This window comes from Carica papaya, chromosome 9 (assembly GCF_054855325.1).
Source record: "Carica papaya isolate Zhongbai chromosome 9, ASM5485532v1, whole genome shotgun sequence".
NCBI classification, from domain to species: Eukaryota; Viridiplantae; Streptophyta; class Magnoliopsida; order Brassicales; family Caricaceae; genus Carica; species Carica papaya.
Window position 1 is genome coordinate 3,914,000 of NC_142317.1, and position 22,416 is coordinate 3,936,415.

Sequence of the window (22,416 nt, forward strand, 5' to 3'; positions counted from 1 at the left end):
GTCAATAGTTAGGTATGGCATTGCGGATGCAGCCTACAACATTTAATTACAAGAATTAGAAAAGCTAATGTATTAGGTGTCCTGCACTTTAATTATTTTATTCATCATTTTCTTCCTATTCACACTTCCGGCTTAACACTTCAATATGCAATCGCTTCATTCTTCGTCTTTCCCCCTTTGACTTATAATAGTTATGTTTTCTGTATAATATATTTGGAATAACACATAATATCTACATTTAGATTTACTATGCACCGATTTATCAATATACTGAACACCTAAATATCTCATTATTTTGGGCATTTATTTCCCATTTAAATATGACCCTAACAAGTTCTAAATCGCTGATCATTACACAATTCTGTAAATGTACAACAGTTGCAATTCTGTAATAAAAAGATGAGGATACATATTTCAACTCGTGGTTGAGGTTCAGATTAAAACAAAGGGGACAATAACGCAGTGCCCCCCAGAAAAAGGAAAACTTAAAAGAAAACAAAAGGAACAGAAAATGAAAATATCAAGCAATGCATAGTAAAAAAAAAACAAAAAAAACAAACAAACAAACCATGTGAGGTGAGGGCACGGGGCCGAAGAAGCTGAAACTAGGCTTAACTCACCGGTCAGTGAATTAAAAACTGCAGAGTTGAGATAGGTAGGTCTCAGCTTCAAATCTCCAATGCAATACCGATTTAAACAAAATAAACAGCTTGTAGGATCATTGCCTCAAGAACAGCTACCAGGAAACAAGACCAACTCCAACCTGGAAAAAGAAAAGGTCAAGAGTAGGGGATGCTTGATTAAACCATTGCTGGCGACCATAGTTGGTAGCTTTCAACTTGATCACCTTCCTTACATAATTAGTTGGTAAGCATTTCTTAAGAGTTTAAACTAATAAGTAAAAAACCCAACTTCATTTTTTATATTCCAACAATGACGAAGGCTAGACCCCATGATAACATGAATTTCCGACTCGCAAAATCTACATACTCTAACTGCAAGCCACACCCAAAATGATCATAAGCCAACAAAAACCCATCTTGCTCAAATTTCCGGACTTGGTATTCTATCCTAAATGGTCTCTACCCACCTCTTTCACTGTGGTGTTAACCTCCAAACGCGGATACAAGCATCTTCTCCTGAGCTCACTACAGTTGAGTCATCGGTAAAAGCTAGCCCATAAACTCCACCCAAGTGAGCTCCCTTTATGGTTATTCGGCTAGACGCTGGCTTGTCAATTTCATAAATTATAACACAAGTGTCAAGGGATCCAGTAGCAACCATGGTACTACTTGGAGACCAAGCAAGGCAGTTTATACGTGCTGTGTGGTACAACATGTTCTTCAGCTTAACCTGCAAGAAAGATCAATGCGAAAACTGACTAAGAGACTGAACAATCTGGCAATCAAAAAACAAGATCTGGCATTGTTATGTTAATGAAACAGATATTAAAAATAATGGAATATTATGTCAAAGAAATATGTCTAGGTTACTTGAAATATTAAACATAAAGGAATATTACAGAAGGGAAGTCACTAAAATGTAACCAAAGGGTTACAGATGCGGCAAACTGGAAAGCTATTTATGTAACATGAAATACAAGTTTCAAGGTATTTCTCATCTTAAAAGATTTCTTTTTAGTGTGTTCTCCAGAAAAAAATGTTTTTATTTTACTGAACATACATGCACATAGTGAAATAGATGTTTTTATGCATAAACATGTATATGTAAACTGTATCTCTTTGTGTAGGAATCTGTATATATATATATATATATGTGCATGAACTTTGAAAACTAGAAAATGTTCTTATGTACCAAATGATTCTTTCTTTGAAATCTTCAAAAAGCAAATGGGAGAAATATTTAGATTCAGGGATCTCTAGAAAGGGAAATGATGATGCTCTCTCATCCAAGAAGGATGCAAGATAATGCAGGTCTAGAGGCATTATAACCAGGTTGGACTTTTTCATACTCAATCCAAGCTGCATTTTGCTAATCAAATGCCAGAAACAAAGTGTTTGTTACAGTCAGGGAAATTAGTTAAAAGACCTAGAGGGCAAAATATACCTCTCTGGAGACACGATCCCAGACTATAGCTTCTCGATTTACATCACCTGTTGCAAACATTGAAAAATCTGGAGAATAACGTATGACACTAATAGCACCTTGGTGTTTCTCAAGGACCAACTCCTCCACAAGGGAATCACCCTGGACAGAATATACATGCAATTTACCATCCTGACCGCCAATGATGGCTTCACTTCCATCAGGTGCTATTGCGGATGCTGTTACAGCAAAACCAACATTTATTGTTGAAACTACTTTTGTACCATGAAGCATAACAATTCCCGAATCTGTAGTGACCAAAGCAAGTTCAGGTGAGAGAATGGCAAGGCTTAAGTCTTTTGGTTGACTCCCAACATCAACCGAGTTTGCATCTCCACACTGATCCCCATGAAGAGAAACCCTCCATATCTATTAACAGAAAGAAAACAAAGGCATAAGTCATACAAGCACTTGACAGAACGGTTTATTCAAAAAGTAATTGATCAACAATACTCTAATTTAAAATTTTAAACAAACATAAAAGACTGTTTCAATAAAACAAGTGCGTAAGATAAGGCACTCCATAGCCCCATCCATGCTTTGATGGAGCGACTCCAACATTTGGTCTAAAGAAAAAGGCAAATGAATATCTGCAACATAAGATAATCATCTGGAAAATCAGACTTTCCCAGTGGTGAAAATAAAACTTTCTGAACAAAAAATGTTCTATGTATCACATAATTGCAGATGCAGAAGAATTTAGGTTTTTGGAAATTGACAATGGTTTAACAAATCTTCCAGGGGAACAACTATACTGAATATGATGCAATTTACCAAGAAAGCTGGACTTTGTTTAAGACAATAAAACAAAATTTACTGGATATTTATATCTATGATACACCTATGGACCTCATTTCCATTATATTAAAGATATATCTATTGCATCAATAAATCTCAAATTACAATTTTACTCTCCAACAAAAAAGAGTTACTAGCGGAAACACTATTTTTCTTCATCAATATTATATTAATCTGAGAAAAGAAAATTCATATGAACTGTGCTCCAATTTGAGAAACCACCTGCCATTTTCCGTGAACTTAACCTAGTGTACTAATAAACCTCAATCCTAATTTTATAATCCAGAACAAAAAATATGCCTCCAAAAATAACCTCCCTCTTTATCACGATTATATTAATCCTAGAAAAAAAAATCTAATCAGCTACAAATCCAGATTGAGAAGTCATGATATCATTCTCATGATTTGAAAGGTAGACTCCATAAACTACAATTGTATGCAGCAAGATACTTCAACTATTGTAAGTGTTTCCTTATATTTACCTGCAACAGGTAATCAGTATTGTCATTAAATGTTAAGCCTGCTCTTGGCATAGAAAAGAAATTTTCAATTTTTTTGGCGTGAGAAAAAGTTTTATTCAATCAGAAATTAGAATTTCTTTTAACATGGATACATCCAATAATGGAAAGGCTGCCTCACAATATGTGAAAATTGTGCTTTTTTCAATGATCATAGTGTTCTGATATAATAAGTACGAAGACAATAAGGTCATTGGTATAGATTGTAGTCCTCCTACAAAGGTTGATAGGCAGTAATTAGGCCATTTTTTTAAAAAAAAAGTGGAACAGAAATCATCCAAGTGCTAAAGCATCATAGATATAACCATGCAAATTACCTTATTGTCAAATCCGGATGTAACAATCTCTTCTTCAACAGCAGCAAGACATTTGATTTGAGAATTCTCTTTCCTTTGTAATTTACCACCATAACCAATGCCTTGGATCCATTTAACTATTAGGCCATCATAGCTGCTAGACAGTATAAACCTTGGGTTACTTTTGAGCACAACTAATGAAGTGACATTCTTCATATGTCCAGATAGCTGCAGCGGGGCTTTATCAAGATCACTCGCTGAAAATATACTAATTGTACCCCCAAGAGAAACAGTAACAAGATGATCATTCTGCCAAAGACACCCAACAAGCATGTCATCCAGTCCACCTGAGCCAGGACAGGTCAAAGTTTTCTTCAGCTTTCCATTACTATTTTCAATTTCCCAAACTTTGGCTGACTTGTCAGCAGATACAGTCAGGACCTGGAAAATAATTTATCATGTTCTTGGTGAGCCTAAGAAATTTTATGTATCATAATACATAACAAAGATTATCATTCATTTAAATTACAATTCACTTGTATCTGGCGCTATACTACTACCTAAATTGACAAGGGAAATTTTGAATTTGATGTTTAATTTCCAATTCACAGATAAATATATTATAATAATTTTTGAATTAAAGCATGCATGACTGAAATTTTAATTTCACTACTATTGACAACAAGTCACTTCTAAGGAAAAAAGGCAAGATGTGTGCCTTACAAAGATGGATTGAAATTTATATAATAAAGGAGAGAGAAGGGATGATAGAGAGAGGGGGGGGGAGAGAGGGAGAGGGAGAGGGAGAGGGAGAGAGACAGAGACAGAGATTTTCCTATGATTTGATATTGTCGTGCATGTAATCATGCATAATAAAATCCCTGACATTACGTTGGAATAACAAATCTATAATCAATAGACTCAAGAGAAAAGCAAAACATTGCAAGAAATATCCTTAACTAGCCAAATTCCTTCTCTGGAAAAAAGAAAAACTATAAATTTTCAGCCCACTGTTTCTCATACTGCAAATATCCACTTAGCAATTATAGCATTTTTTTTTAAAATAACTAGCAATTATTGCATTTTATACGTTAGAAAATCGTAAACATCAAAAGCAAACTGAATTTTAAGCCAGATGCTCACCTAACACTTATAATACCATTTTCGCTAAATTTCGTTCTTGAATCCATGGTATTAAATTAGACACATCCCAATGCATCTTTTAAAGAAGAAAATCAACTTTAAAATACCTGTTTACTGTCAGGACTCCAGCTGACAGCATAAATGCTGCCTTTATGGCCATCATCAGAAGACAGCTCTCCAATCTTCTCTCCAGTCTTCCCATCATATACTATACCTTTTTTATCAGAACTGACACTGATAAATTTGCTGCCATCAGGAGAAAACCTTACGCAATTGACAAAATTTGAATGATCTCTGAAAAGAAAACGAATAAAACATATTTATGTTAAAATATAAAAATAAAGCAAAAACATGGAAGTGTTATGACCAGATCCAAATTATATGAAAGATTTTGAAAGCATGTAATAGAGTGAACTTAGTAAAGGATCATCATCAGACATAATTCATCTAACACTCTTGATGCGGATTCCCCATTCACTCCTTTCAACATCACCGGTCATGAGCATAGCACGTGAATTAACAAAAACTCGACATAAATTTAAATGATGGAATGAAGAAACAAAGAAAATCATATTACAGCTTCCAAGTTATGCATCAAGCTTACAGTTTATGCATATTGAGAACATGAAAAGAAATAGATCAATAAAAGTGTCACATAAAGCACTTGAAGATAGATTTGCATAAGACAAGTAGGAGATAGTGCTGAACAAAAACAATGTAACGTCTTGCACATGCATCTAACACACGGATAGATGTGTTTAAAATTCTTATTCAGTTGTTCAGGGTTGACAGTGTCTTCAACACACCATCGAATTTACCAAAAAATGACTCAAGGGTAGAAAATGACCACCGAATCTCCATTTCCTTTTCTATGCAATCTTACAAAGAGAAAAGATGTGAATTGCATTGACTATGGAAATAAGTCACGCCAATGATTTATTATTACCAACCTATGAGACAACTTGAATTTGAAGGGTGGTCCTTCATAGAAATTGACCAGAAAGTCCTCTCCACATGTCACAATCCGGAATGGTCTAGTTGGCTTAAAAGCACAGCTCAGAACACGTCTTGAGTGACCATCAAATTCCCCGACATTCGTTCCTGAATCCCACCTATTTGAGATAATATTTCATCAGCATTAATGTAACGAATAATGACAAACAGACACTCCTAGCAACAGGAATGAGACCAGCTTCAAGCATTCGTGAAGCTACAATCCAGTTCTGGAAAAACTAAAGTTGAAAGTTCAGAGAACCGATAGATAAGAGTTGATGATCGGGAGTTAAATATAGACATAATCAATTTTGCCTTTGCTTTTAGAAACCAATAGAAGCTCACGATCAAGTAGTTTATATCCTCAGTTAATTTCTCTGTAAAAGCCAACCATAGCAGTAAAGAAGACAATAAAATAGAAAACTGATTAAGAGTACACTTCCTTTCACTTTTGCCGGGGTTTCCGAACAACCAAACGCATAAACAATCGGTTGATAACAACAAAAGGAATAGAAATAAGAAAAGCCGTGCTTACATGAAGGCTCGGACAAACGATTTTCCTTTACCGTCACCGGACGCCACGATCCGCATGCCATCAGGTGACCACTGGAGGTCGTCGATCCGACCTGACAGAACCTTAAACTCCTTCTTCAATACGTGGTCGTTGCGGGCCCCCCAGATCCGAACCGTGCCGGAGGCATCAGCTGATGCGATCCACTCGCCGTTGGGGGAATAGCGAGCGACGGTGGCAGGGTAAGCGTGCTCACCATAAACCGAGACGTTAAGAGGATTGTTGAGGTCGAGCATGAGGACTGATCGGCCATTGGTATAGAGAATGGTATCGGATTTTGGATCGCCCGAAATCAGGATTCCCCGTCCCCGTTCAGTGGAGGGAACGCAAGCGTATGTCTCGCCGAGATCCGGCATTGAAAATATCTGCTGCGGACGGAATGGAGCTCGGTTCCCGAGTCAATGAGCTATTGAAAAGGAAGAAATGGGGTTTATGAAAGAGCCACGGTTTTATGGAAGCGCTGCCTGTAAGTGCAGTGCACGAAGTGAAAGGAGTGGGGCCTGCTGAGGTATACAGGTATGATTATTGTTATCCCTTTTTTCTGGGAGAGAAGTATCATAAAATTAAATAAATTTTTCTCCAATTATTTTGTTTATCTTAATTAAAAAATATGTATATATTATTATAAAATTAAAAATACAAGTAAAATTAATTCAACTATGTATTAGATACATAAGTGATAGTTAAATTCCAAATATTAAACTTAAAATAATTAAATTATACATATTAAATATTAAATATTAAAAGTATATAAAAGCAGAATAATATTAAACCAAATTATACATACTAAATAATTTAAACCGGCCATGTATTGATCATCTTCCTCAGCGTAAAAGCCAGCCAGGAGACCTGTGTTTGATGCTCCCTCAGCAAGTTTCAACAGCAGCATCTACTTCTGACTTACTGGAGTGCTTCAAAGGTGACTTTCTTCTTCCGGGCGAATTTCTCTAACCCTAATCTGGAAATCAATTTGAGGTTTGAGTGTCCGGAAATGGAGCTGTACTTCTTTGACAGACTCGTAGCCACTCAAACCTTTCTCTCAAAGAAGGTGACAAACCAGATTGGAATCACTACAATTCATGTCAAGATTGGTCTCGTTACCACAGAAATCTACCTACGGGACTTGGAAAGAAACAACAGAATTAAGCAAAACATAAAGCGTACCTTTAAATTGGAAACGAGTCCGGGTATTGATCCATTTATTCCACCTGGTTGCATAAGAGAGGCCAGTTAGAGATTACCGGTTCACCAACTGCTGTTCTAGTTGCTCATATTACAGAACAAAGAGATGAAGAAAGAAATGGAGTAGGCTTGCTTGGCTACTTCAATTTGGCTGCCTCTATTTCAATTCAAATCAGCTCTGATGTAAAAAGCATTCTCATAAGCTCCAGAGGAGAAAAGACAATCTAAAAGAATATATTTTTTAAGGTTAATGGCTTTATGGGTTCAAGAGAAAAGGAAACAAGGGAAAGGAAAGAAAACAGGTTTTAAATAAACCTAAATATCATTGTCTTTTCTCTTTTGCATAAACATGGAAATCACATATGCTCTTTCTGATGAAGCCCTTACAAGTTCAATAATAGCATCAATTGGAAAACCAGTAGAGAAAGTAGCAGAATTAATTGAAAAGAAAGTTAGTGTTAGAAAAAGAATCTTCATTTTATTCTACACAAACTGCCAGATAAGTTATACATTGCTGCATACTGAAAGTACATAAGCAAGTATGAATCTGATTAAAGAAATGAAAGTTCGAGTATCTAATTGGAGATCTTGTATCAGGACCGCATTTTGAGCATATGATGTGAAGTCCATAAACTATAAATTTACAAAGCAGTCCAGAATTATCTTATCCATCAATAATAAATACAAAATAAGAGAGCATCTAAATTGACACATGAAAGGACCTTTCTTCTGTTTAGAGAAGACAAGTCACAGGCTTTGCCGGAAGCAGAATTACTACTAAATTTTGAAGTACGCAAGCATTCTGTTGGAAGCTAAAAGTGTTCAAATTTACCATAACAGATATGTCGGGTTGATTATTACCCACCTGGTCAATGTGTTCATAATACAGATAAATGATAATGAATGTGTTCACAATACAAATACATGATAATGACATCTCAGTGTAATCCAAAGCATATAAAACTCTTTGATGAGTAACATAAAATGGATTTATAAATAGAAAATACAGAGAATTGGCAACAAGTTCTTCACACCCAAGATTCTGGTACAATGTTGCAGACAAGATCCCATAATTTTTTTTTGGTGGAAGATAAAGAACAACAAGATAGAGTACCACCTATGTTATACAAAACTTTAAAACTTGAAAAATTAGGGATGTTTTTACACAGTTTACCCTATGAATATAATACAGTTCAGGCAAGAATAAATTCCCTAATTATTACCTATGGCATTATTGTGAACTCCACAAAAATTATCAATACCAGAAAACTAGAACCGAGCAGAAGTCACCATAGTATCTCCTTACTAGAATATATGAAGTTATATTATGTTAAAAATTTGGGGAATAATGACCATTATCCTCAAATCTGCCTCAAGTATCTCACAAACTTCGGAGTAAATAGTTGAAAAATAAGAACAGCTGATTTTATTTTATCCACCTTACCTAATAATCATTTCCATTATTTCTTTTCCAATATCAACCTTCTTGCATAAGTTCTACTCCTCTTAAATTCAATCCCACTTTTACCCCATCTTATGCTCTCCTTATGTCTCAAACATTATTCAAACCTACCATGAAAATAATCGGATTAGCATGCCACTTCTAGATAACCAACAAGCTATTTTTAATTATCCCAAATAACCTGGATGATGAAAGATTAAAGCAAACAATCCTGACTCTGAAAATAAGCGCCATCCAACCAGAGCTTTATTAATGAATGACGACAAATTTTTTTTTCCACCTAGTAATCCATAAACAGTCATAAATCATTTTATATTAGGTGAGCAGGAAAGAGATTCCAACTGTGGATTACAGGGAACTTCCTGTTCTTGAACATGATAGGTAGAAAGCAAATCCAACGCCATTCTCTAAACAAAGACATGGGAATTTAAGTCACAGCAAACAAGGTGCAAAATAACTTTACACCTAAATCCTCATATATGCAGTTAATTCAATTCTAAAGACCCAGTGGCATTTGACCCATTTCGCATCATAAAATCGAAGACTCAACTGTTCAAGATTCCACACTTTCCCAAACAATTGGAAATCCCCTTATGAATCTAAAACAGAAAATTTATGAGAAACTCATCTTGATTGAATCATAGAAAAAAAAGACATATAATGCAAAAACAAAACTAGTCTCTTCATCTTGCACCGACCTCAGATGGTGTCTTTGCAACAATGGACAATGCGTGAAGTCCAGTCTGCAACTCGGCTTGCAACAGGTCATAAACCAACCTGTGCCTCTTCACCAAACTCTTCCCTTCGAAAGCTTTAGAGACAACTCTCACATTGAAATGGGTCTCTCCATAACTGCCTCTCACACCAGCTTGTCCTGCGTGTTGATATGATACATCCTCCACCTGCAACTCAACAGGGCTGAGCTCCTTCTCCAACTTCTCCCTAATCCTCGTCCCTCTACTCCCTAAGGCACCCGAGTTCGACCCATTTGCATTACTCCACAAATTCGGACTTGTAACTCGGTTTTCACTCTCTGAACTTTCTACCGGATTTTCACTCAATCCAGAACTCAAGTTCACCACACCACCATCTTCTCTCCCCGCCGGATTTGAGCTCGCAAGGGATCCTTCGCCTTTCTCAGCTTCCATTGACAACTCAAGAGCCTTCTTCTGCATCAGTCTCAACATGTTCAAGAACCCGTTGTTCCTCGAAGGCGTCAAGCTCTGCTGCAACCCGAGGAGCACGATGAAATCCGGGGAGACCTGCAAAACTTCCTGGACGGACCTCCCAGATAGCCCTTGAACTAGCAGAGCGGCGAGTCCCTTGGTAAGAAGCGAGTCCTAATCGGCTTCATAGAGAACGTCCTTGTCTTCATCGAGATAAGCTCTGACCCAGACCTGGGAAACGCAACCATCGACCTTGTTTTCCCTCGTTTTGAATTGGGTATCAAGTGGCTTCAAGTTCTTCCCGTAGAACAAGAGCTGCTCGTACTTGGCCTTTGGTTCTTGCACGGACTGGAAAAGCTTGATGAGTTCTCGGAGCCTAGGAGGTAGCTCTTCGACTGGTTGCAGGTCCATGGAGCTTGATGCTGACACAGATACCGATAATGTCGAGGTGTTTCTAGTAGAGATCCTTCCGAAGGTAATTGGTTTGTAAAAGAAATGTAAATTCGTTGTGGGTTTTGTTGGCGCGATTAGAGATTTTGTTTGGTGGAAAGGGGCGAATGATTGTAGTGAAGAAGAAGAAGCCATGGCGTCCATACTGGGGCAGATGACTCGAGAGAGAAGTGCTTTTTTTGTTTCTTTTGAGAAATAGCGTCAAGAGAGAAGTGCTTTTGATGGTCAAGAGAAGAGCTTTTTTTTTCTCCTCTCCTCAAGGAACGCACCGTTTTGTGTTAGTCTCGTACTTTTTTTGTTTTTATTTTTTATTTTCTCTCAATAGCTAAACCACACATTTCGCACTTCTTGTGCCAGAATAATTTTAAGAAATTATTTCGAAAATAGAAAAAAAAAAACCAGGGAAAAAAGGGTCAAAACTTGTTAGAATTAATTGATTAGTTTAAATAACATTAATCAACTAATCAATTCTAAATAGGATGATTAGTAAGAGTTTAGTCTAAAACGTAATCAAACAGAAACTAATTAATAATTATCTAACCAAATAATTTTCCATTAAACATCATATTGCTCTTATTAGTCTATAGTTTATAACTTAATGAACTCATCCAAAATTACCATTTTCTGAAGTGTTTTATTCATACAACTAGTAAGAATTTAAATTATTATTTTTAAATATATATTTTTACTAAATACTGAAATTTTATTCAAATTAAATTTATTTATAAAATTAATTGAAGGAGAACATTATAAATAAGTAGTTAAAGTAAAATAATATATAAGCATGGCAATTTTATTAAATTATTATTACATTTTAGTCTAAACTATAATTTATTTAAACGAGTAATTAATACTTTTTTTATAATAAATTATAAATTTGAGCGGAATTATCTTTTACATGTACTAAATTTTAATATTAATTATTTATGTATATTATATAATTAATATATAAATTTATTCAAAAGTATTAATTTACAATAGTTGGTATAATTTCAAAAAGTAAATAGCAAATTATCAAATTACATATATATATATATATATATATATATATTAGTAATCGGTCGACTGTTTTTACATTAAGATAAATAGCTTTTACAGGTCCAAAACCAAGCAGCTGCCAGCCAAGGTGTAATTCTAGTCCACAAGCGGTGGCAAAAATGGCCAGCTCTGTGTAGAAAACCCAACAAAACCAGCAGAAGCAAAATGGGTCCACAAGCTAACTGGATTTCAGCGTCGTCTTCTTCCTTGAGCTCTTGGGTCTCTGTAAATTCATCCCATTCCCAACTATCGCCACTACCATCTTCACACTCAACCATCAGGCCCTCGGTATTCCCTTGCAAAACTCCTAGCCATGCTCATGCCTCCAACATCAGACAATCCCCTCTCCATTGTACTTTTACCCAGAATCGCTTCAGAGCAAAAACTAGAGCTTCCCTTGATGAAGAAGACCAGGTTGCGCCATCTCCAGTTGTTGTCCGAGACCGAGGAGAACCTAGCAGAGTATACGCCCATGCCATTACTTGCCCTAGTTTCTGCTTTAACTTTTATTTGAGACTGGTTTCTTGCTCTTTCTTTTGGTACAGAACCGTTCAATAAGATTCCAAAATTATTCACTTCCCTTTCGGCTTCCTCAATTTTGTTAGCATTACGTGTTGTTAATGTGTTATAGGAAGTTGAGGAGTGTGTGAAATTGCTGAAAACTGCTGCGAAAACTAGAAAAGTGTCTGTTGACGAGATTCTGTCTGCTCTGTCGGTGATTGAGAAGACTAAACTTGATACTTCTGATTTTCTTAACACGCTTGGGGGAGGAGAATCGCCTGGAAGAACCTGGATGCTCATTTTTACTGCCGAGGTTTCATTGTTTCAAGCTTTTTTCCTTTTCTTTTTCTATCCTCCTCTGTGTGCTTGTTCATTGTGAACTTTTCCCTTATTGATTATTTGTTGACATTGCAGAAGAAATTGAAGGGTGGTCGATATTTCCCTCTCACAGCTGTTCAGAGGTTTGATGCTGCTGTAAGCCCTTTCTCTCTTTTTTCATGATCAAGTTTCTGCTGCTTAAGGTGGAAAAGAAGGAAATGATAAAGAATGTTGAATTTGCTTTTTTTTTTCTTCTCATTTGCTATTTGCTTTTAGATTTATGTCTATGGCTGCAAGAATTTTATACAGTTTGATTTGAGTAATAAATGCAGAGCTCAACCTCGAATTGGTGATTCATGATTTTATAAGCCTCTTCTAGGAAAATAGTAAAAAACCCTGTAAGATATTATTTCTGCATGTGTTCTTGAACCTATATAGAAATTTAACAAAATGATTTTAGCATAATATAGTACCTTATAAAAGGAAGGTTTATAGTTACGATTTCTTTCATATTCATACTTTTGCATATCTTGTTCGCTCGTGATTGTCTTGACTCGTTCTCTCACTCTCAGCCCCTATTCGTGATCGAGTAGAGTTAGAGTCGCATTCTTGTTTGCAAGGATAGCTTATATTGGTAGATAAAAGAAGAGGCAATAGTGGCTTGTATTGTTTTTCAAGATTGGAAGGGTGATAATTTTTTCCTTGAATCTCAGGCAAAGAGGATAGAGAATGGAGTATATCTTGGGCCAATTGGATCCTTGACATTTGAAGGAAGATTTTCATGGAAAAATAGAATACTGGCTTTCATCTTTGAGTGCATTCGCATTAAAATTGGTCCTTTGAACCCTTTCGAGATAAGCCTAGGACAGAATCAAGATAGAGAGCCAAACACGAAAGATCCTTTTTTTATATGGTTTTATATTGATGAGGAGATAGCTGTTGCTAGAGGAAGAAGTGGGGGGACAGCATTTTGGTGCCGGTGTCGCCGTGTGAGTGCAACTTGATTCTTATTGATGTATTTCTGTATTGCTGTACAGTAACAGCTGGTAAATATCCATCTGCGACGTATGTTTAAGGATTCTTTGTATGCTTCAAAATTCAAATGGATCTCAAATGTAATGTATTCCTCCATTAAGTTCTGTTTATTTCTGTAACTGGGGCTGTTACACAGTGTCTTTTTTTTTTTTAAATAGTTACATAACTGACATTTGCATATGCTTGGCCGTGACCTACCCGCATAGAAAGAAAAGGAGATTGTCCGTTACAGAGGATTAAAGATTGTGTTACAGAAACAGCAGCTGGTCTTTTGGTATATGGAGTCTACAATGGTATAAATTTCTGGTAATTATCACATAAGAACTCAGTTTTTACAATTTTGAATAGATCAATCCTTTTTATCTTAGTTCAAGCATTTATTTTCGGCTTTGTATGTTATCATTTTTCCCTTAAGGGAAAATGTAGAGAGAGGGATGCTGTCAGAATACTTACTCATGGCTTTGATCTGCAAAAAAAGAAAGAGATAACAGAGGAAGGGAGAGATTGATTTGCTTTGAGGTAAATAGATTTTCAATGCCTTTATTCATAGAAACTTTTGACTATTTATAGGCTACAAATGGCAGGAAAAATGAGCGGGAACCTCCAGGCGTTCATGGAGGTTGTAACAACCGAATGGTCGGTGTGTAGGTGCCCTTGTCAAATGGTTTTCTGTTTCACCGTTTGAAACCCTACCCTTAATTGGTTATTTTGGAAAAGTCTATTTTGAATAATTTTCCTTTGTATTCATTCTTCGGTAGTACACTACCAGAGGCTTCAGTGGCTTCTTTGCAGATGCCTTTGGAGTTTAGACATTCTGTGAAATTGTTTTGTTCGTAAGGCTCCACATAATGCAAAAAGATGCTTCATTCTATTGAATGCACAAAATCGGTTTTCTCCTTGTTGCCTTATTAGATAAAAGTGATGCAAAGCACGCATGGTGAACTAGTGCCTACTTTCCTTGAAAGGAAAAAACTCTTGTTCATCTTGTTCTTTACTTCCTTGATACCAAATCTTACCATTATATTTGTAAATCTTGCTTGGTATAGCAGAAATTATTGTGTCTTATACATTCTCTTTTCAGGAATTCCTTCACGACAGGGGACTTTCAAGGTATCTTCTTTGCCCTTACCTTTTTGCTAGAATTACGAAAGCTTTCTGATTTATGCGATTGATACTTTTAAGTTTGCATCACAAGTTTCTGATGAAGATTTGAACAAACCAATTAGACTTATGGAGTTTCTTAAACTTATTTATACTCCTAAAGTACCTAATAAATGTTCTTTAAAAGTATGGTAAAATTTTCTACGGAACGTTGTAAAAAGTTTATTTTGTGTTGGCTGCTAAGGGACGCCTGTAGTTCACACTAGCAGTGAAGTAGTTGATAAAATTCTTTCGTAATGACGAGCCAATAAGGCATCCAACTAATTGCAGTTAAAATATAAATTTAGTTCCTGTATTATTTATTTTTGTTCAATTTAATTATTACTTTGATTTTATGTCAAATTAAATTCTTATATTTTTGAAATTTTTTTAATTTAATTATTTTTTGTTATTAATTATAAATATTATTAATTTAGGTATGAGTTAAATGTCACATCAGATGACATGTGGCATTTCATGTGATATCAAAGAATTTGCATGTAAACTAGTTTAGGTTGGTCCCCAAATTAAAAAAAAAAAAAAAACAATTGAAATCCTTAATTTTCTCAAATTCCCAAAAACATGTCATTCCCCTTCTTCTTCTTCTCTTTGTTCTTTCTCAATTTTGTTGTCGGTTTTGCAATTAACATTTGGTATTCGGTAATCTTTTATGTTTTGCTTGTTGGATTCTTGTTGTTTCAAGACGAGAATCTCATGAAAATGTATCGAAAAGATTTTCAAAGTTGATTTCAAATTTTTTTTCATGGTTCTTAGTAGAGATCAGACAATTGATATCAAATGTTAGTCTCAAACATAGAAAAACAAATCACCATTGTTGCAATCACTATGTTCTTTGGTTTCGATGAGGACTCGCTCCTCATCAAGCTTTTTCGATAGAGGAATCGCTGCCAACCACCAGTGATAACCAAGGAGACATTAAATTATCATCCTTAGTTTTTTAACACTTTAAAATTCATCTCTTTAATGTCATACGAGTTCGATTTATTGAGTCTGATCGTGAAAAAAAAAAAAGATTAGATGTTTTTTTATATTAAAGTGCTTGACTGTCGCGATTATGACCAAATTGAAGGCGTCGCTGTGTGGATGAATTTCAAGGTAGCCAAGCTAAAAGGCCTCAAGGTCAAGCTTCAAGATAGAATAGAAGGGCGTAAAGGGACACTAGTGGTGGCTGCGAAAGTGTACAAAATGATGTTGGAGGTTGTCGTCAGGGAGGATTAGACAACACACGATGACTAGTGGCGTAAACCTGTAATAAAAATAAGGGGTTAGGTGGGAGGAAGAAGAAGGGTAGGGGACATGTTTTCGGTTTAAATTATTTTATATACAAATTAAATATTAATCAAATACATACAGAAATTAAATAAAAAAAATAAATAGTATATAAACTAAATTTTAAATTTAGCTAACCAAATACTATATCTAAATGCTCTATTAAGAAATTCTTTCATTCAATCTTCTTCTCTTAGAAATGCCAAAGTCTTATAAATAAAAATTTTGTTTATAGAAGGAATAATACACTTTGTTGATATGCAAAATAAGGATAGTTCCATGTAATCCTATATAAGCTTCCTTCATCTATGGAGCTGCTCGAGTGTGTTTGAGCTTTCTATTAAATAATGAGAGTTATAATTATTTTTTTTTAGAGTTAGTAAGAAAAGTAAGAGTTCAAAATTAAGATCTTAGAATTTTTTAATTTTAAATAAAAAAAATCTCTCATTTTATTATTCATTATATCATATTGATCATTTAAAAGGACATTATGGTAAATAAAAATAAAAATAAAATTGGTAATTTTTTAATTTTGAAATCATATATTATAAAAAATCATCGAACATGTATATAAATTAATAAAGTTTGATACTTGGTTGATGTAGAATAGCATTTCCTAACATACTATGGTGTATATATATATATATATAGTTAAATAGGAAGCATTGTAATAATTCTATCATTATTGTTAAATTGAATTAGCCAAAATGTCTAATGGTAAAGTGCAAAGCATGCAATACTTTTTTTTTTTGTATTTAAAAAAAGAATGCAATTAGTTATAAAGTAAAAGTGTTATAATAGTTCAGATTAAAAAAGTATAGTTATTTTTTTTTTTTTAAAAATATTATATTAAGCTTCAAAAGTTTCTCTAATTTGTTCATAAATTTTAAATTTAAATTTAAATTTCTTTGAGATATAGCTTTAATGAAAAACATTAATTTGTCACATCATAAAAGTGATAAACAAATTATTCCAAAAAAAAAATTATATAAATTTATGTGTTAACGCTGTCTTGTATTGAAATTATTTTCTAATATTAGATGAATTAATTAAAAAAATTTAAGTATAGTTTATTGAGAATTAATATCTTATTGAAATTAATATATTAATCATATAAATAATATACAAAATAATTAAAAATAAAATTATAGAAGTTTAAATTAGTAAGTAGTTACAAAATAAAAAAAAATTTATATATTATGAAAATTCAACAAACAAACCGTCACGTTTTAAAATATTTAATTTAAAAATTCGTAAAAATAATTTAGATAAAAAGTTATTAAAAATAAATTTCACGTTATTACGGATATGCCCCTCTCTTAAACGTTATTATCTATAGTCTGTTGAAGGTTGCTGTACTTTACTCTCTTCACCGCACCTCACTCACGCTCCCTCTACTCCCCATCTCCTTCTTCTCCAAACGATCAACCATAGCTATCACCGATTCCCTTTTCCGTTTCCAGTCTCCGATGGCTATATCCTATCAGCTTGCTCCGTAACCCAATGCTCATCTCAAAACCCTAACTTTATCTCGGATTTTCCCGAGAAATTCTCACAGACCTGACTCCGAACTTAATTATTCATCGTCCGCCAAACACTTGCCCAACACGCAGGGCAATCAACAATGCCCGAGGCCGACCAAGAAAAGAAGGTTGCTGATAGGTACCTGAAACGTGAAGTCCTCGGTGAAGGTACCTATGGAGTCGTCTACAAGGCCATCGATACTAAGGTCAGCCTAAACTTTGTACGTCATTTATGTGTAACTAGGGTTGGATAGAGGAAATTTTTCTATGTGGTTTCAAATGGTTTTTTGTCATCTTTTTTGGTTTGTGAGAGACATGAGCGAAGGGAAATTGGGGGTTATATCTGACAGTTTAGTTGCCAAGAAAGTTAAAGAAAAGGAAGAGAAGAATCCGGTGCTTGGTAGAGGAGGCAAATGGGAGTTTTGTTGTTTGTGTGTCTGTTTAAGCAAGCTAGAGCTAGATGAAAAGAACATAGCTTCAGGAACGACATTTCTTTTCCAATGGATATTTGACTGCTGAATTCATCTTCTTGATTTTTGGAATTGCCTGTAATGAATTCTTTCTATTGTAATGTTGAACTATATATTTGTTTTTGTTGATTATACATTCGTTCATATATTAGTATTTATAGAGAATGGTTTTGTGTATCGTGTACCATAATTTTATATTTTTGTTTCATGTGTACAGACTAGACAGGTAGTAGCAATTAAGAAAATACGGCTGGGGAAGCAAAAGGAAGGGGTGAATTTCACAGCACTTAGAGAAATTAAGCTGCTTAAAGAGCTTAAACATCCATATATAATTGAGTTGATTGATGCATTTCCTCACAAGGGAAACTTGCACCTTGTATTTGAGTTCATGGAGACTGATCTTGAAGCAGTTATTCGAGATACAAACATATTCCTTTCACCAGCTGACATAAAATCATACCTTCAGATGACACTCAAAGGACTTGCTTTCTGCCACAAGAAGTGGGTTTTACATAGGTATCACATTGTTCTGAGAAGCTAATCTCATGTTACTGCTGCTGGAATTTATCTCAGATGTGTTCTTCTTGTGCTTTCCAGGGATATGAAGCCAAATAATTTGTTAATAGGACCTAACGGACAACTTAAACTTGCAGATTTTGGGTTAGCACGTATATTCGGGAGCCCAGATCGTAAGTTTACTCACCAGGTAAACCTCTTCAACACTGCTATTGGTCCTTTTATGCCTATAAGTTGACCCTTAGAATTTTGGAGTTAGCTGCTTTTCCTTTTTATGCATAAAAGTGATGAGATTAATTGTAGTCTTTGGTTTGGAATAGCTTGGGGGATTGCATCCATGATCAATCTTCAAAGCCAATAAATTACATGTTTTTGCCTGTTGCTAGTCCTGTGTGGTTCATTTTAAAGAAGGGAAGAGTCTAGAACTGCAATGTCCTTTTGGTCATTTGAAGTTCAAAATGATTTACATGTATTTTTGATCTGGTGAGTGATGTTAGCGCTTGAAAGTGCTTAGGTTTTTAGAACTTACAGATAGTAGCAAGTCTAACAACTGGTCTCTTTTTTACCCTGCATTGCATTATTGTTGATGTTTATGTCACTGAGCTCGGATGTTATGGTTGATAGAAAAAGCTTTTGTTTTAGAATGATAAGGAGGTAATTAAACGGATTCTGAGTTATCTTACCATCTACTGTATTGTTCTTACAGTTTGGACTATCTGGTAGCCACCAACTTTCTTTTGGCTTCTATCGTTTTGAGGATTAGGTTTCCCGTTAGCTCCAGTGATTCTCGTGCACTTTCTCATTTCCTACTAATAAGAATCTATGCACAGGTATTTGCTCGATGGTACAGAGCACCTGAGTTGTTGTTTGGCACCAAACAATACGGTGCTGCTGTGGATGTTTGGGCTGCAGCTTGTATATTTGCTGAACTCCTACTCCGTAGACCTTTTCTCCAGGTGAATCCATGTTGTTATGATTACTGACTCTGTTGGCTAGGAAATACATGGTCTAATATTAATGTTGTCGTTTGTTATTTTCAATCACATTGTCTTTACAAATTTGCTTGTTTATATTCTTGCCCTGTTCTGTATTATTGCATTGTCTCATTGTGGACTGCTTCATGCTGATTGTCAGTTCTCAATATCAAATTATGCTACTCAAACTGGACAGGTAAATGCACTTTCAAACCTAAGCAAATTCAAACAAAAAAATTTATAATCTTGGACAAATAAATGAAGTACATCAGGAATTCTTCCAAACTGACCTCTATAAAATGTGGGCGATGGTTGTTAGTGGAATAGTGGTGAGAGCTTGTAGCAACAGGATGTCTTTTGGTTCATCAGAAAGTCTTTTTGATTCTCACAAGTTTTTCTTGTTTTACTTAGACTGTGATTAATCATCATTCACTATGAATAGAAAATCGAAAATTGCAATTGATGGCTTCTTTGATATAGATTTTGTCCCAAACTCATAAGTGTTGGTGTCTCTGCATTATGTTTTCCCATGCTGGTTTGGGCTCTCATTCCTCACTAACTAATGTAACTGCATCTTTTCATAATGTTCGTTATGGTTATTACCTTTTGGGTTGGATTTGTATTACCTTTCTATTTTCTAGTCATCGATAACCAGATTGATGGGAAATATACCATATAATCTTTTGGTTGAACATGTCAACTCGTAATTTGGCTATGTGTTCAGACTGATGTTTGTTTTTGATTGCATGACCCTTCTTGTTTAAATGCTATCTTCTTTTTCTGGCTTGGGAGGTTTGTACACCCCTGTAGTATTTGAAACCAAGCACCGAAAAATTGCTGGATATTTATGACACTGGCTGCTTTCTTCGGTCAGTTAAATGTTATCTGCATAGTCATTTTGATATTTGCTCCTATGAACTCATTGGATTTCTTTTTGGTTGACAGGGAAGTAGTGATATTGATCAGTTAGGAAAGATCTTTGCAGCCTTTGGGACTCCAAGGTGTTCCCAGTGGCCTGATATGGTCTACCTTCCTGATTATGTAGAATATCAATATGTTCCTGCACCCTCTTTGCGTTCATTCTTCCCAATGGCTAGTGATGATGCTCTGGATCTGTTGTCAAAGATGTTTACTTATGATCCAAAAGCTAGAATTTCTGTGCAGCAAGCACTAGAGCACCGGTATATGGAAGCTTTTAATTGGGAAACTATGAAATGACTTCACCTCTCTCATTCCTGTTCTCTTATCCAGGTATTTTTCATCTGCGCCTCTACCCACAGATCCAGCTAAGCTCCCTAGACCTGCCCCAAAAAGGGAATCTAGAGTTTCAGAATACAATCCCAAGGAAGGTCCTACTGTATTATCACCTCCTAGGAAGTCAAGAAGAGTGATGCCAAATCGTGAGGGGTCTGCTGTTAATGTGCCCCAAATCGATAAAATCAGCCAGCGTGGTAATGAACAGGTGCCAATGTCCGTAGATTTTTCAGTATTTGCATCAGGACCTCCAGATAGGCCTATGATTAGCAGGTAAATTTGCATGAATTATGTAGTCCTATGTAGTTATTTTGGAAAGCAATTTAAGATTGTACAGTTAGATTGGTCTGAATGGGAAGCAAAAATATCAGATTGTGAACAAGTATTGTTCTATAGTGACTATGTCTTAGACAAACTTAAAAAGCATTTAGTTCAAACATAGAACGTAGGTTGAATTTGATAAAAATGGAGGTTACGGAGAGGAGACTTTTAAAATATCAATTGTGGGCATATTCTTATCAGTAAATTTAGTACATAGCCAGTGAACCTGTTGTAATCAAAAACAGCTTTTGGTTATATCTTGTGGGCCCTCATGGTTAGTTTTTCACCATCACCACTTCTCAGGTGATGAATAGCTGTCTATATTAGAGTTTCTATATGGTTGAAATGAAGCAAGGAAGTGGTATACCTTGTTGGTACTTATGGTTAGTTGTTCACGATCACCACTTCTTAGGTGGCAAGGAGCTGTCTATATTAGAGTTTCTATGTAGGTGAAATGAAGCAAGGAATTGGTATAGTATTCATATTATCTTGCAAGAGATTGATCAACTTCTTTACTTTATCAGCTGTATTTATTGAAGAGTTTAGCATTGCCTTTATACCATAACAACAAAGTTTCCACTTTTATCTATGCAGTTGACTCATTCATTATCTTACCTTGCAGTGCTGACAGATCTCATCTAAAACGGAAATTAGATCTTGAATTCTAATATATGGAAGAATAAGAAACTATATCATTATATCCGTGAAGATTGGATATATTTCTCCTGCGGAAGTATGTTGGGTAGGTAACACATGAATGACATTTAGAGTGAGCATTTGAAGTTTGTTTCAATTACCTGGTGGTCTCTGTTGCATTTCCATATTCGGTGTATTTACTACTTTGGGATTGTGAGGAAGAATTGGTGAAGTTCAGATCATATTTTACTGAATTGAAGTTGGGGCTGGCTGGAAATAAATTTCTGGAAGAGAAGTAGACATGGGAAAAACAACTCCTTATTGCATTTTAAGAGAATATGTACCCAAGTCCACGGAAAGAAAAGTTTTGAGCATTGGTCTTTTCTCCTTGTCCATTTTTAGTGGAACTTTTTTTGCGAATTAGAAAAAGAAGAAATGAAAATTGATGTTTTAGACTAGAGCAGTGCTGTGAGTAAATTTGTTTACCAGTCTAGAAAAGAAATGAATTACTAATATTTTGGTTATTAATTACTGGGAAAACTATTCTCATATTGTATTAACTGTATAATGATAGCATGCTGTGTGGAAAAATTGAATGGGAAATCCTTTGATTTTTCATGTTGAACTTCAATGACATAATGGGTACTGAAATTTGATTTCGTAGTGCATTCTAAGTTTCTTGATAATTTAGTAATTTGCATTTGAAAGTTTAATT

General features: G+C 35.1%; 3 protein-coding genes and 1 pseudogene across 6 annotated transcripts; 2 read left to right on the forward strand and 2 right to left on the reverse strand.

Moving 5' to 3' along the window:
- Positions 1 to 321: 321 nt before the first annotated feature.
- On the reverse strand, positions 322 to 9,907 carry LOC110823073 (transducin family protein / WD-40 repeat family protein). Of its 4 annotated transcripts, XM_088211180.1 has the most exons (10): positions 9,768 to 9,907; positions 7,590 to 7,785; positions 7,213 to 7,495; positions 6,390 to 6,928; positions 5,812 to 5,973; positions 4,969 to 5,155; positions 3,740 to 4,159; positions 2,068 to 2,475; positions 1,091 to 1,353; positions 322 to 763 (listed from the first exon to the last, which is right to left on the reverse strand). In XM_088211180.1, the coding sequence occupies exons 4-9, from the start codon at positions 6,779 to 6,781 to the stop codon at positions 1,096 to 1,098; spliced, it is 1,827 nt and encodes a 608-aa protein (XP_088067306.1). In that variant the 5' UTR covers positions 6,782 to 6,928; positions 7,213 to 7,495; positions 7,590 to 7,785; positions 9,768 to 9,907; the 3' UTR covers positions 322 to 763; positions 1,091 to 1,095. The 4 variants fall into 4 exon arrangements, with proteins under 4 accessions (XP_088067306.1, XP_021909048.1, XP_088067304.1 ...); XM_022053356.2 differs by having other exon boundaries at positions 322 to 1,353; positions 6,390 to 6,925; XM_088211178.1 differs by having other exon boundaries at positions 322 to 1,353.
- On the reverse strand, positions 9,496 to 10,829 carry LOC110823075 (sufE-like protein 1, chloroplastic/mitochondrial pseudogene; annotated as a pseudogene).
- A 949-nt stretch (positions 10,830 to 11,778) lies between these two features.
- LOC110823076 (microbial collagenase) lies at positions 11,779 to 14,475 on the forward strand. Its single transcript, XM_088211181.1, has 6 exons — positions 11,779 to 12,185; positions 12,355 to 12,537; positions 12,639 to 12,698; positions 13,256 to 13,531; positions 13,784 to 13,883; positions 13,993 to 14,475. The coding sequence occupies exons 1-5, from the start codon at positions 11,889 to 11,891 to the stop codon at positions 13,874 to 13,876; spliced, it is 909 nt and encodes a 302-aa protein (XP_088067307.1). The 5' UTR covers positions 11,779 to 11,888; the 3' UTR covers positions 13,877 to 13,883; positions 13,993 to 14,475.
- Positions 14,476 to 17,355: 2,880 nt separating this feature from the next.
- On the forward strand, positions 17,356 to 22,326 carry CDKD1;3 (cyclin-dependent kinase D1;3). Its single transcript, XM_022053796.2, has 7 exons — positions 17,356 to 17,736; positions 18,218 to 18,516; positions 18,598 to 18,706; positions 19,347 to 19,472; positions 20,436 to 20,671; positions 20,742 to 21,017; positions 21,688 to 22,326. Exons 1-7 carry the CDS (start codon positions 17,632 to 17,634, stop codon positions 21,731 to 21,733), a joined length of 1,197 nt encoding a protein of 398 aa, XP_021909488.1. The 5' UTR covers positions 17,356 to 17,631; the 3' UTR covers positions 21,734 to 22,326.
- The last annotated feature ends 90 nt before the right edge of the window (positions 22,327 to 22,416 follow it).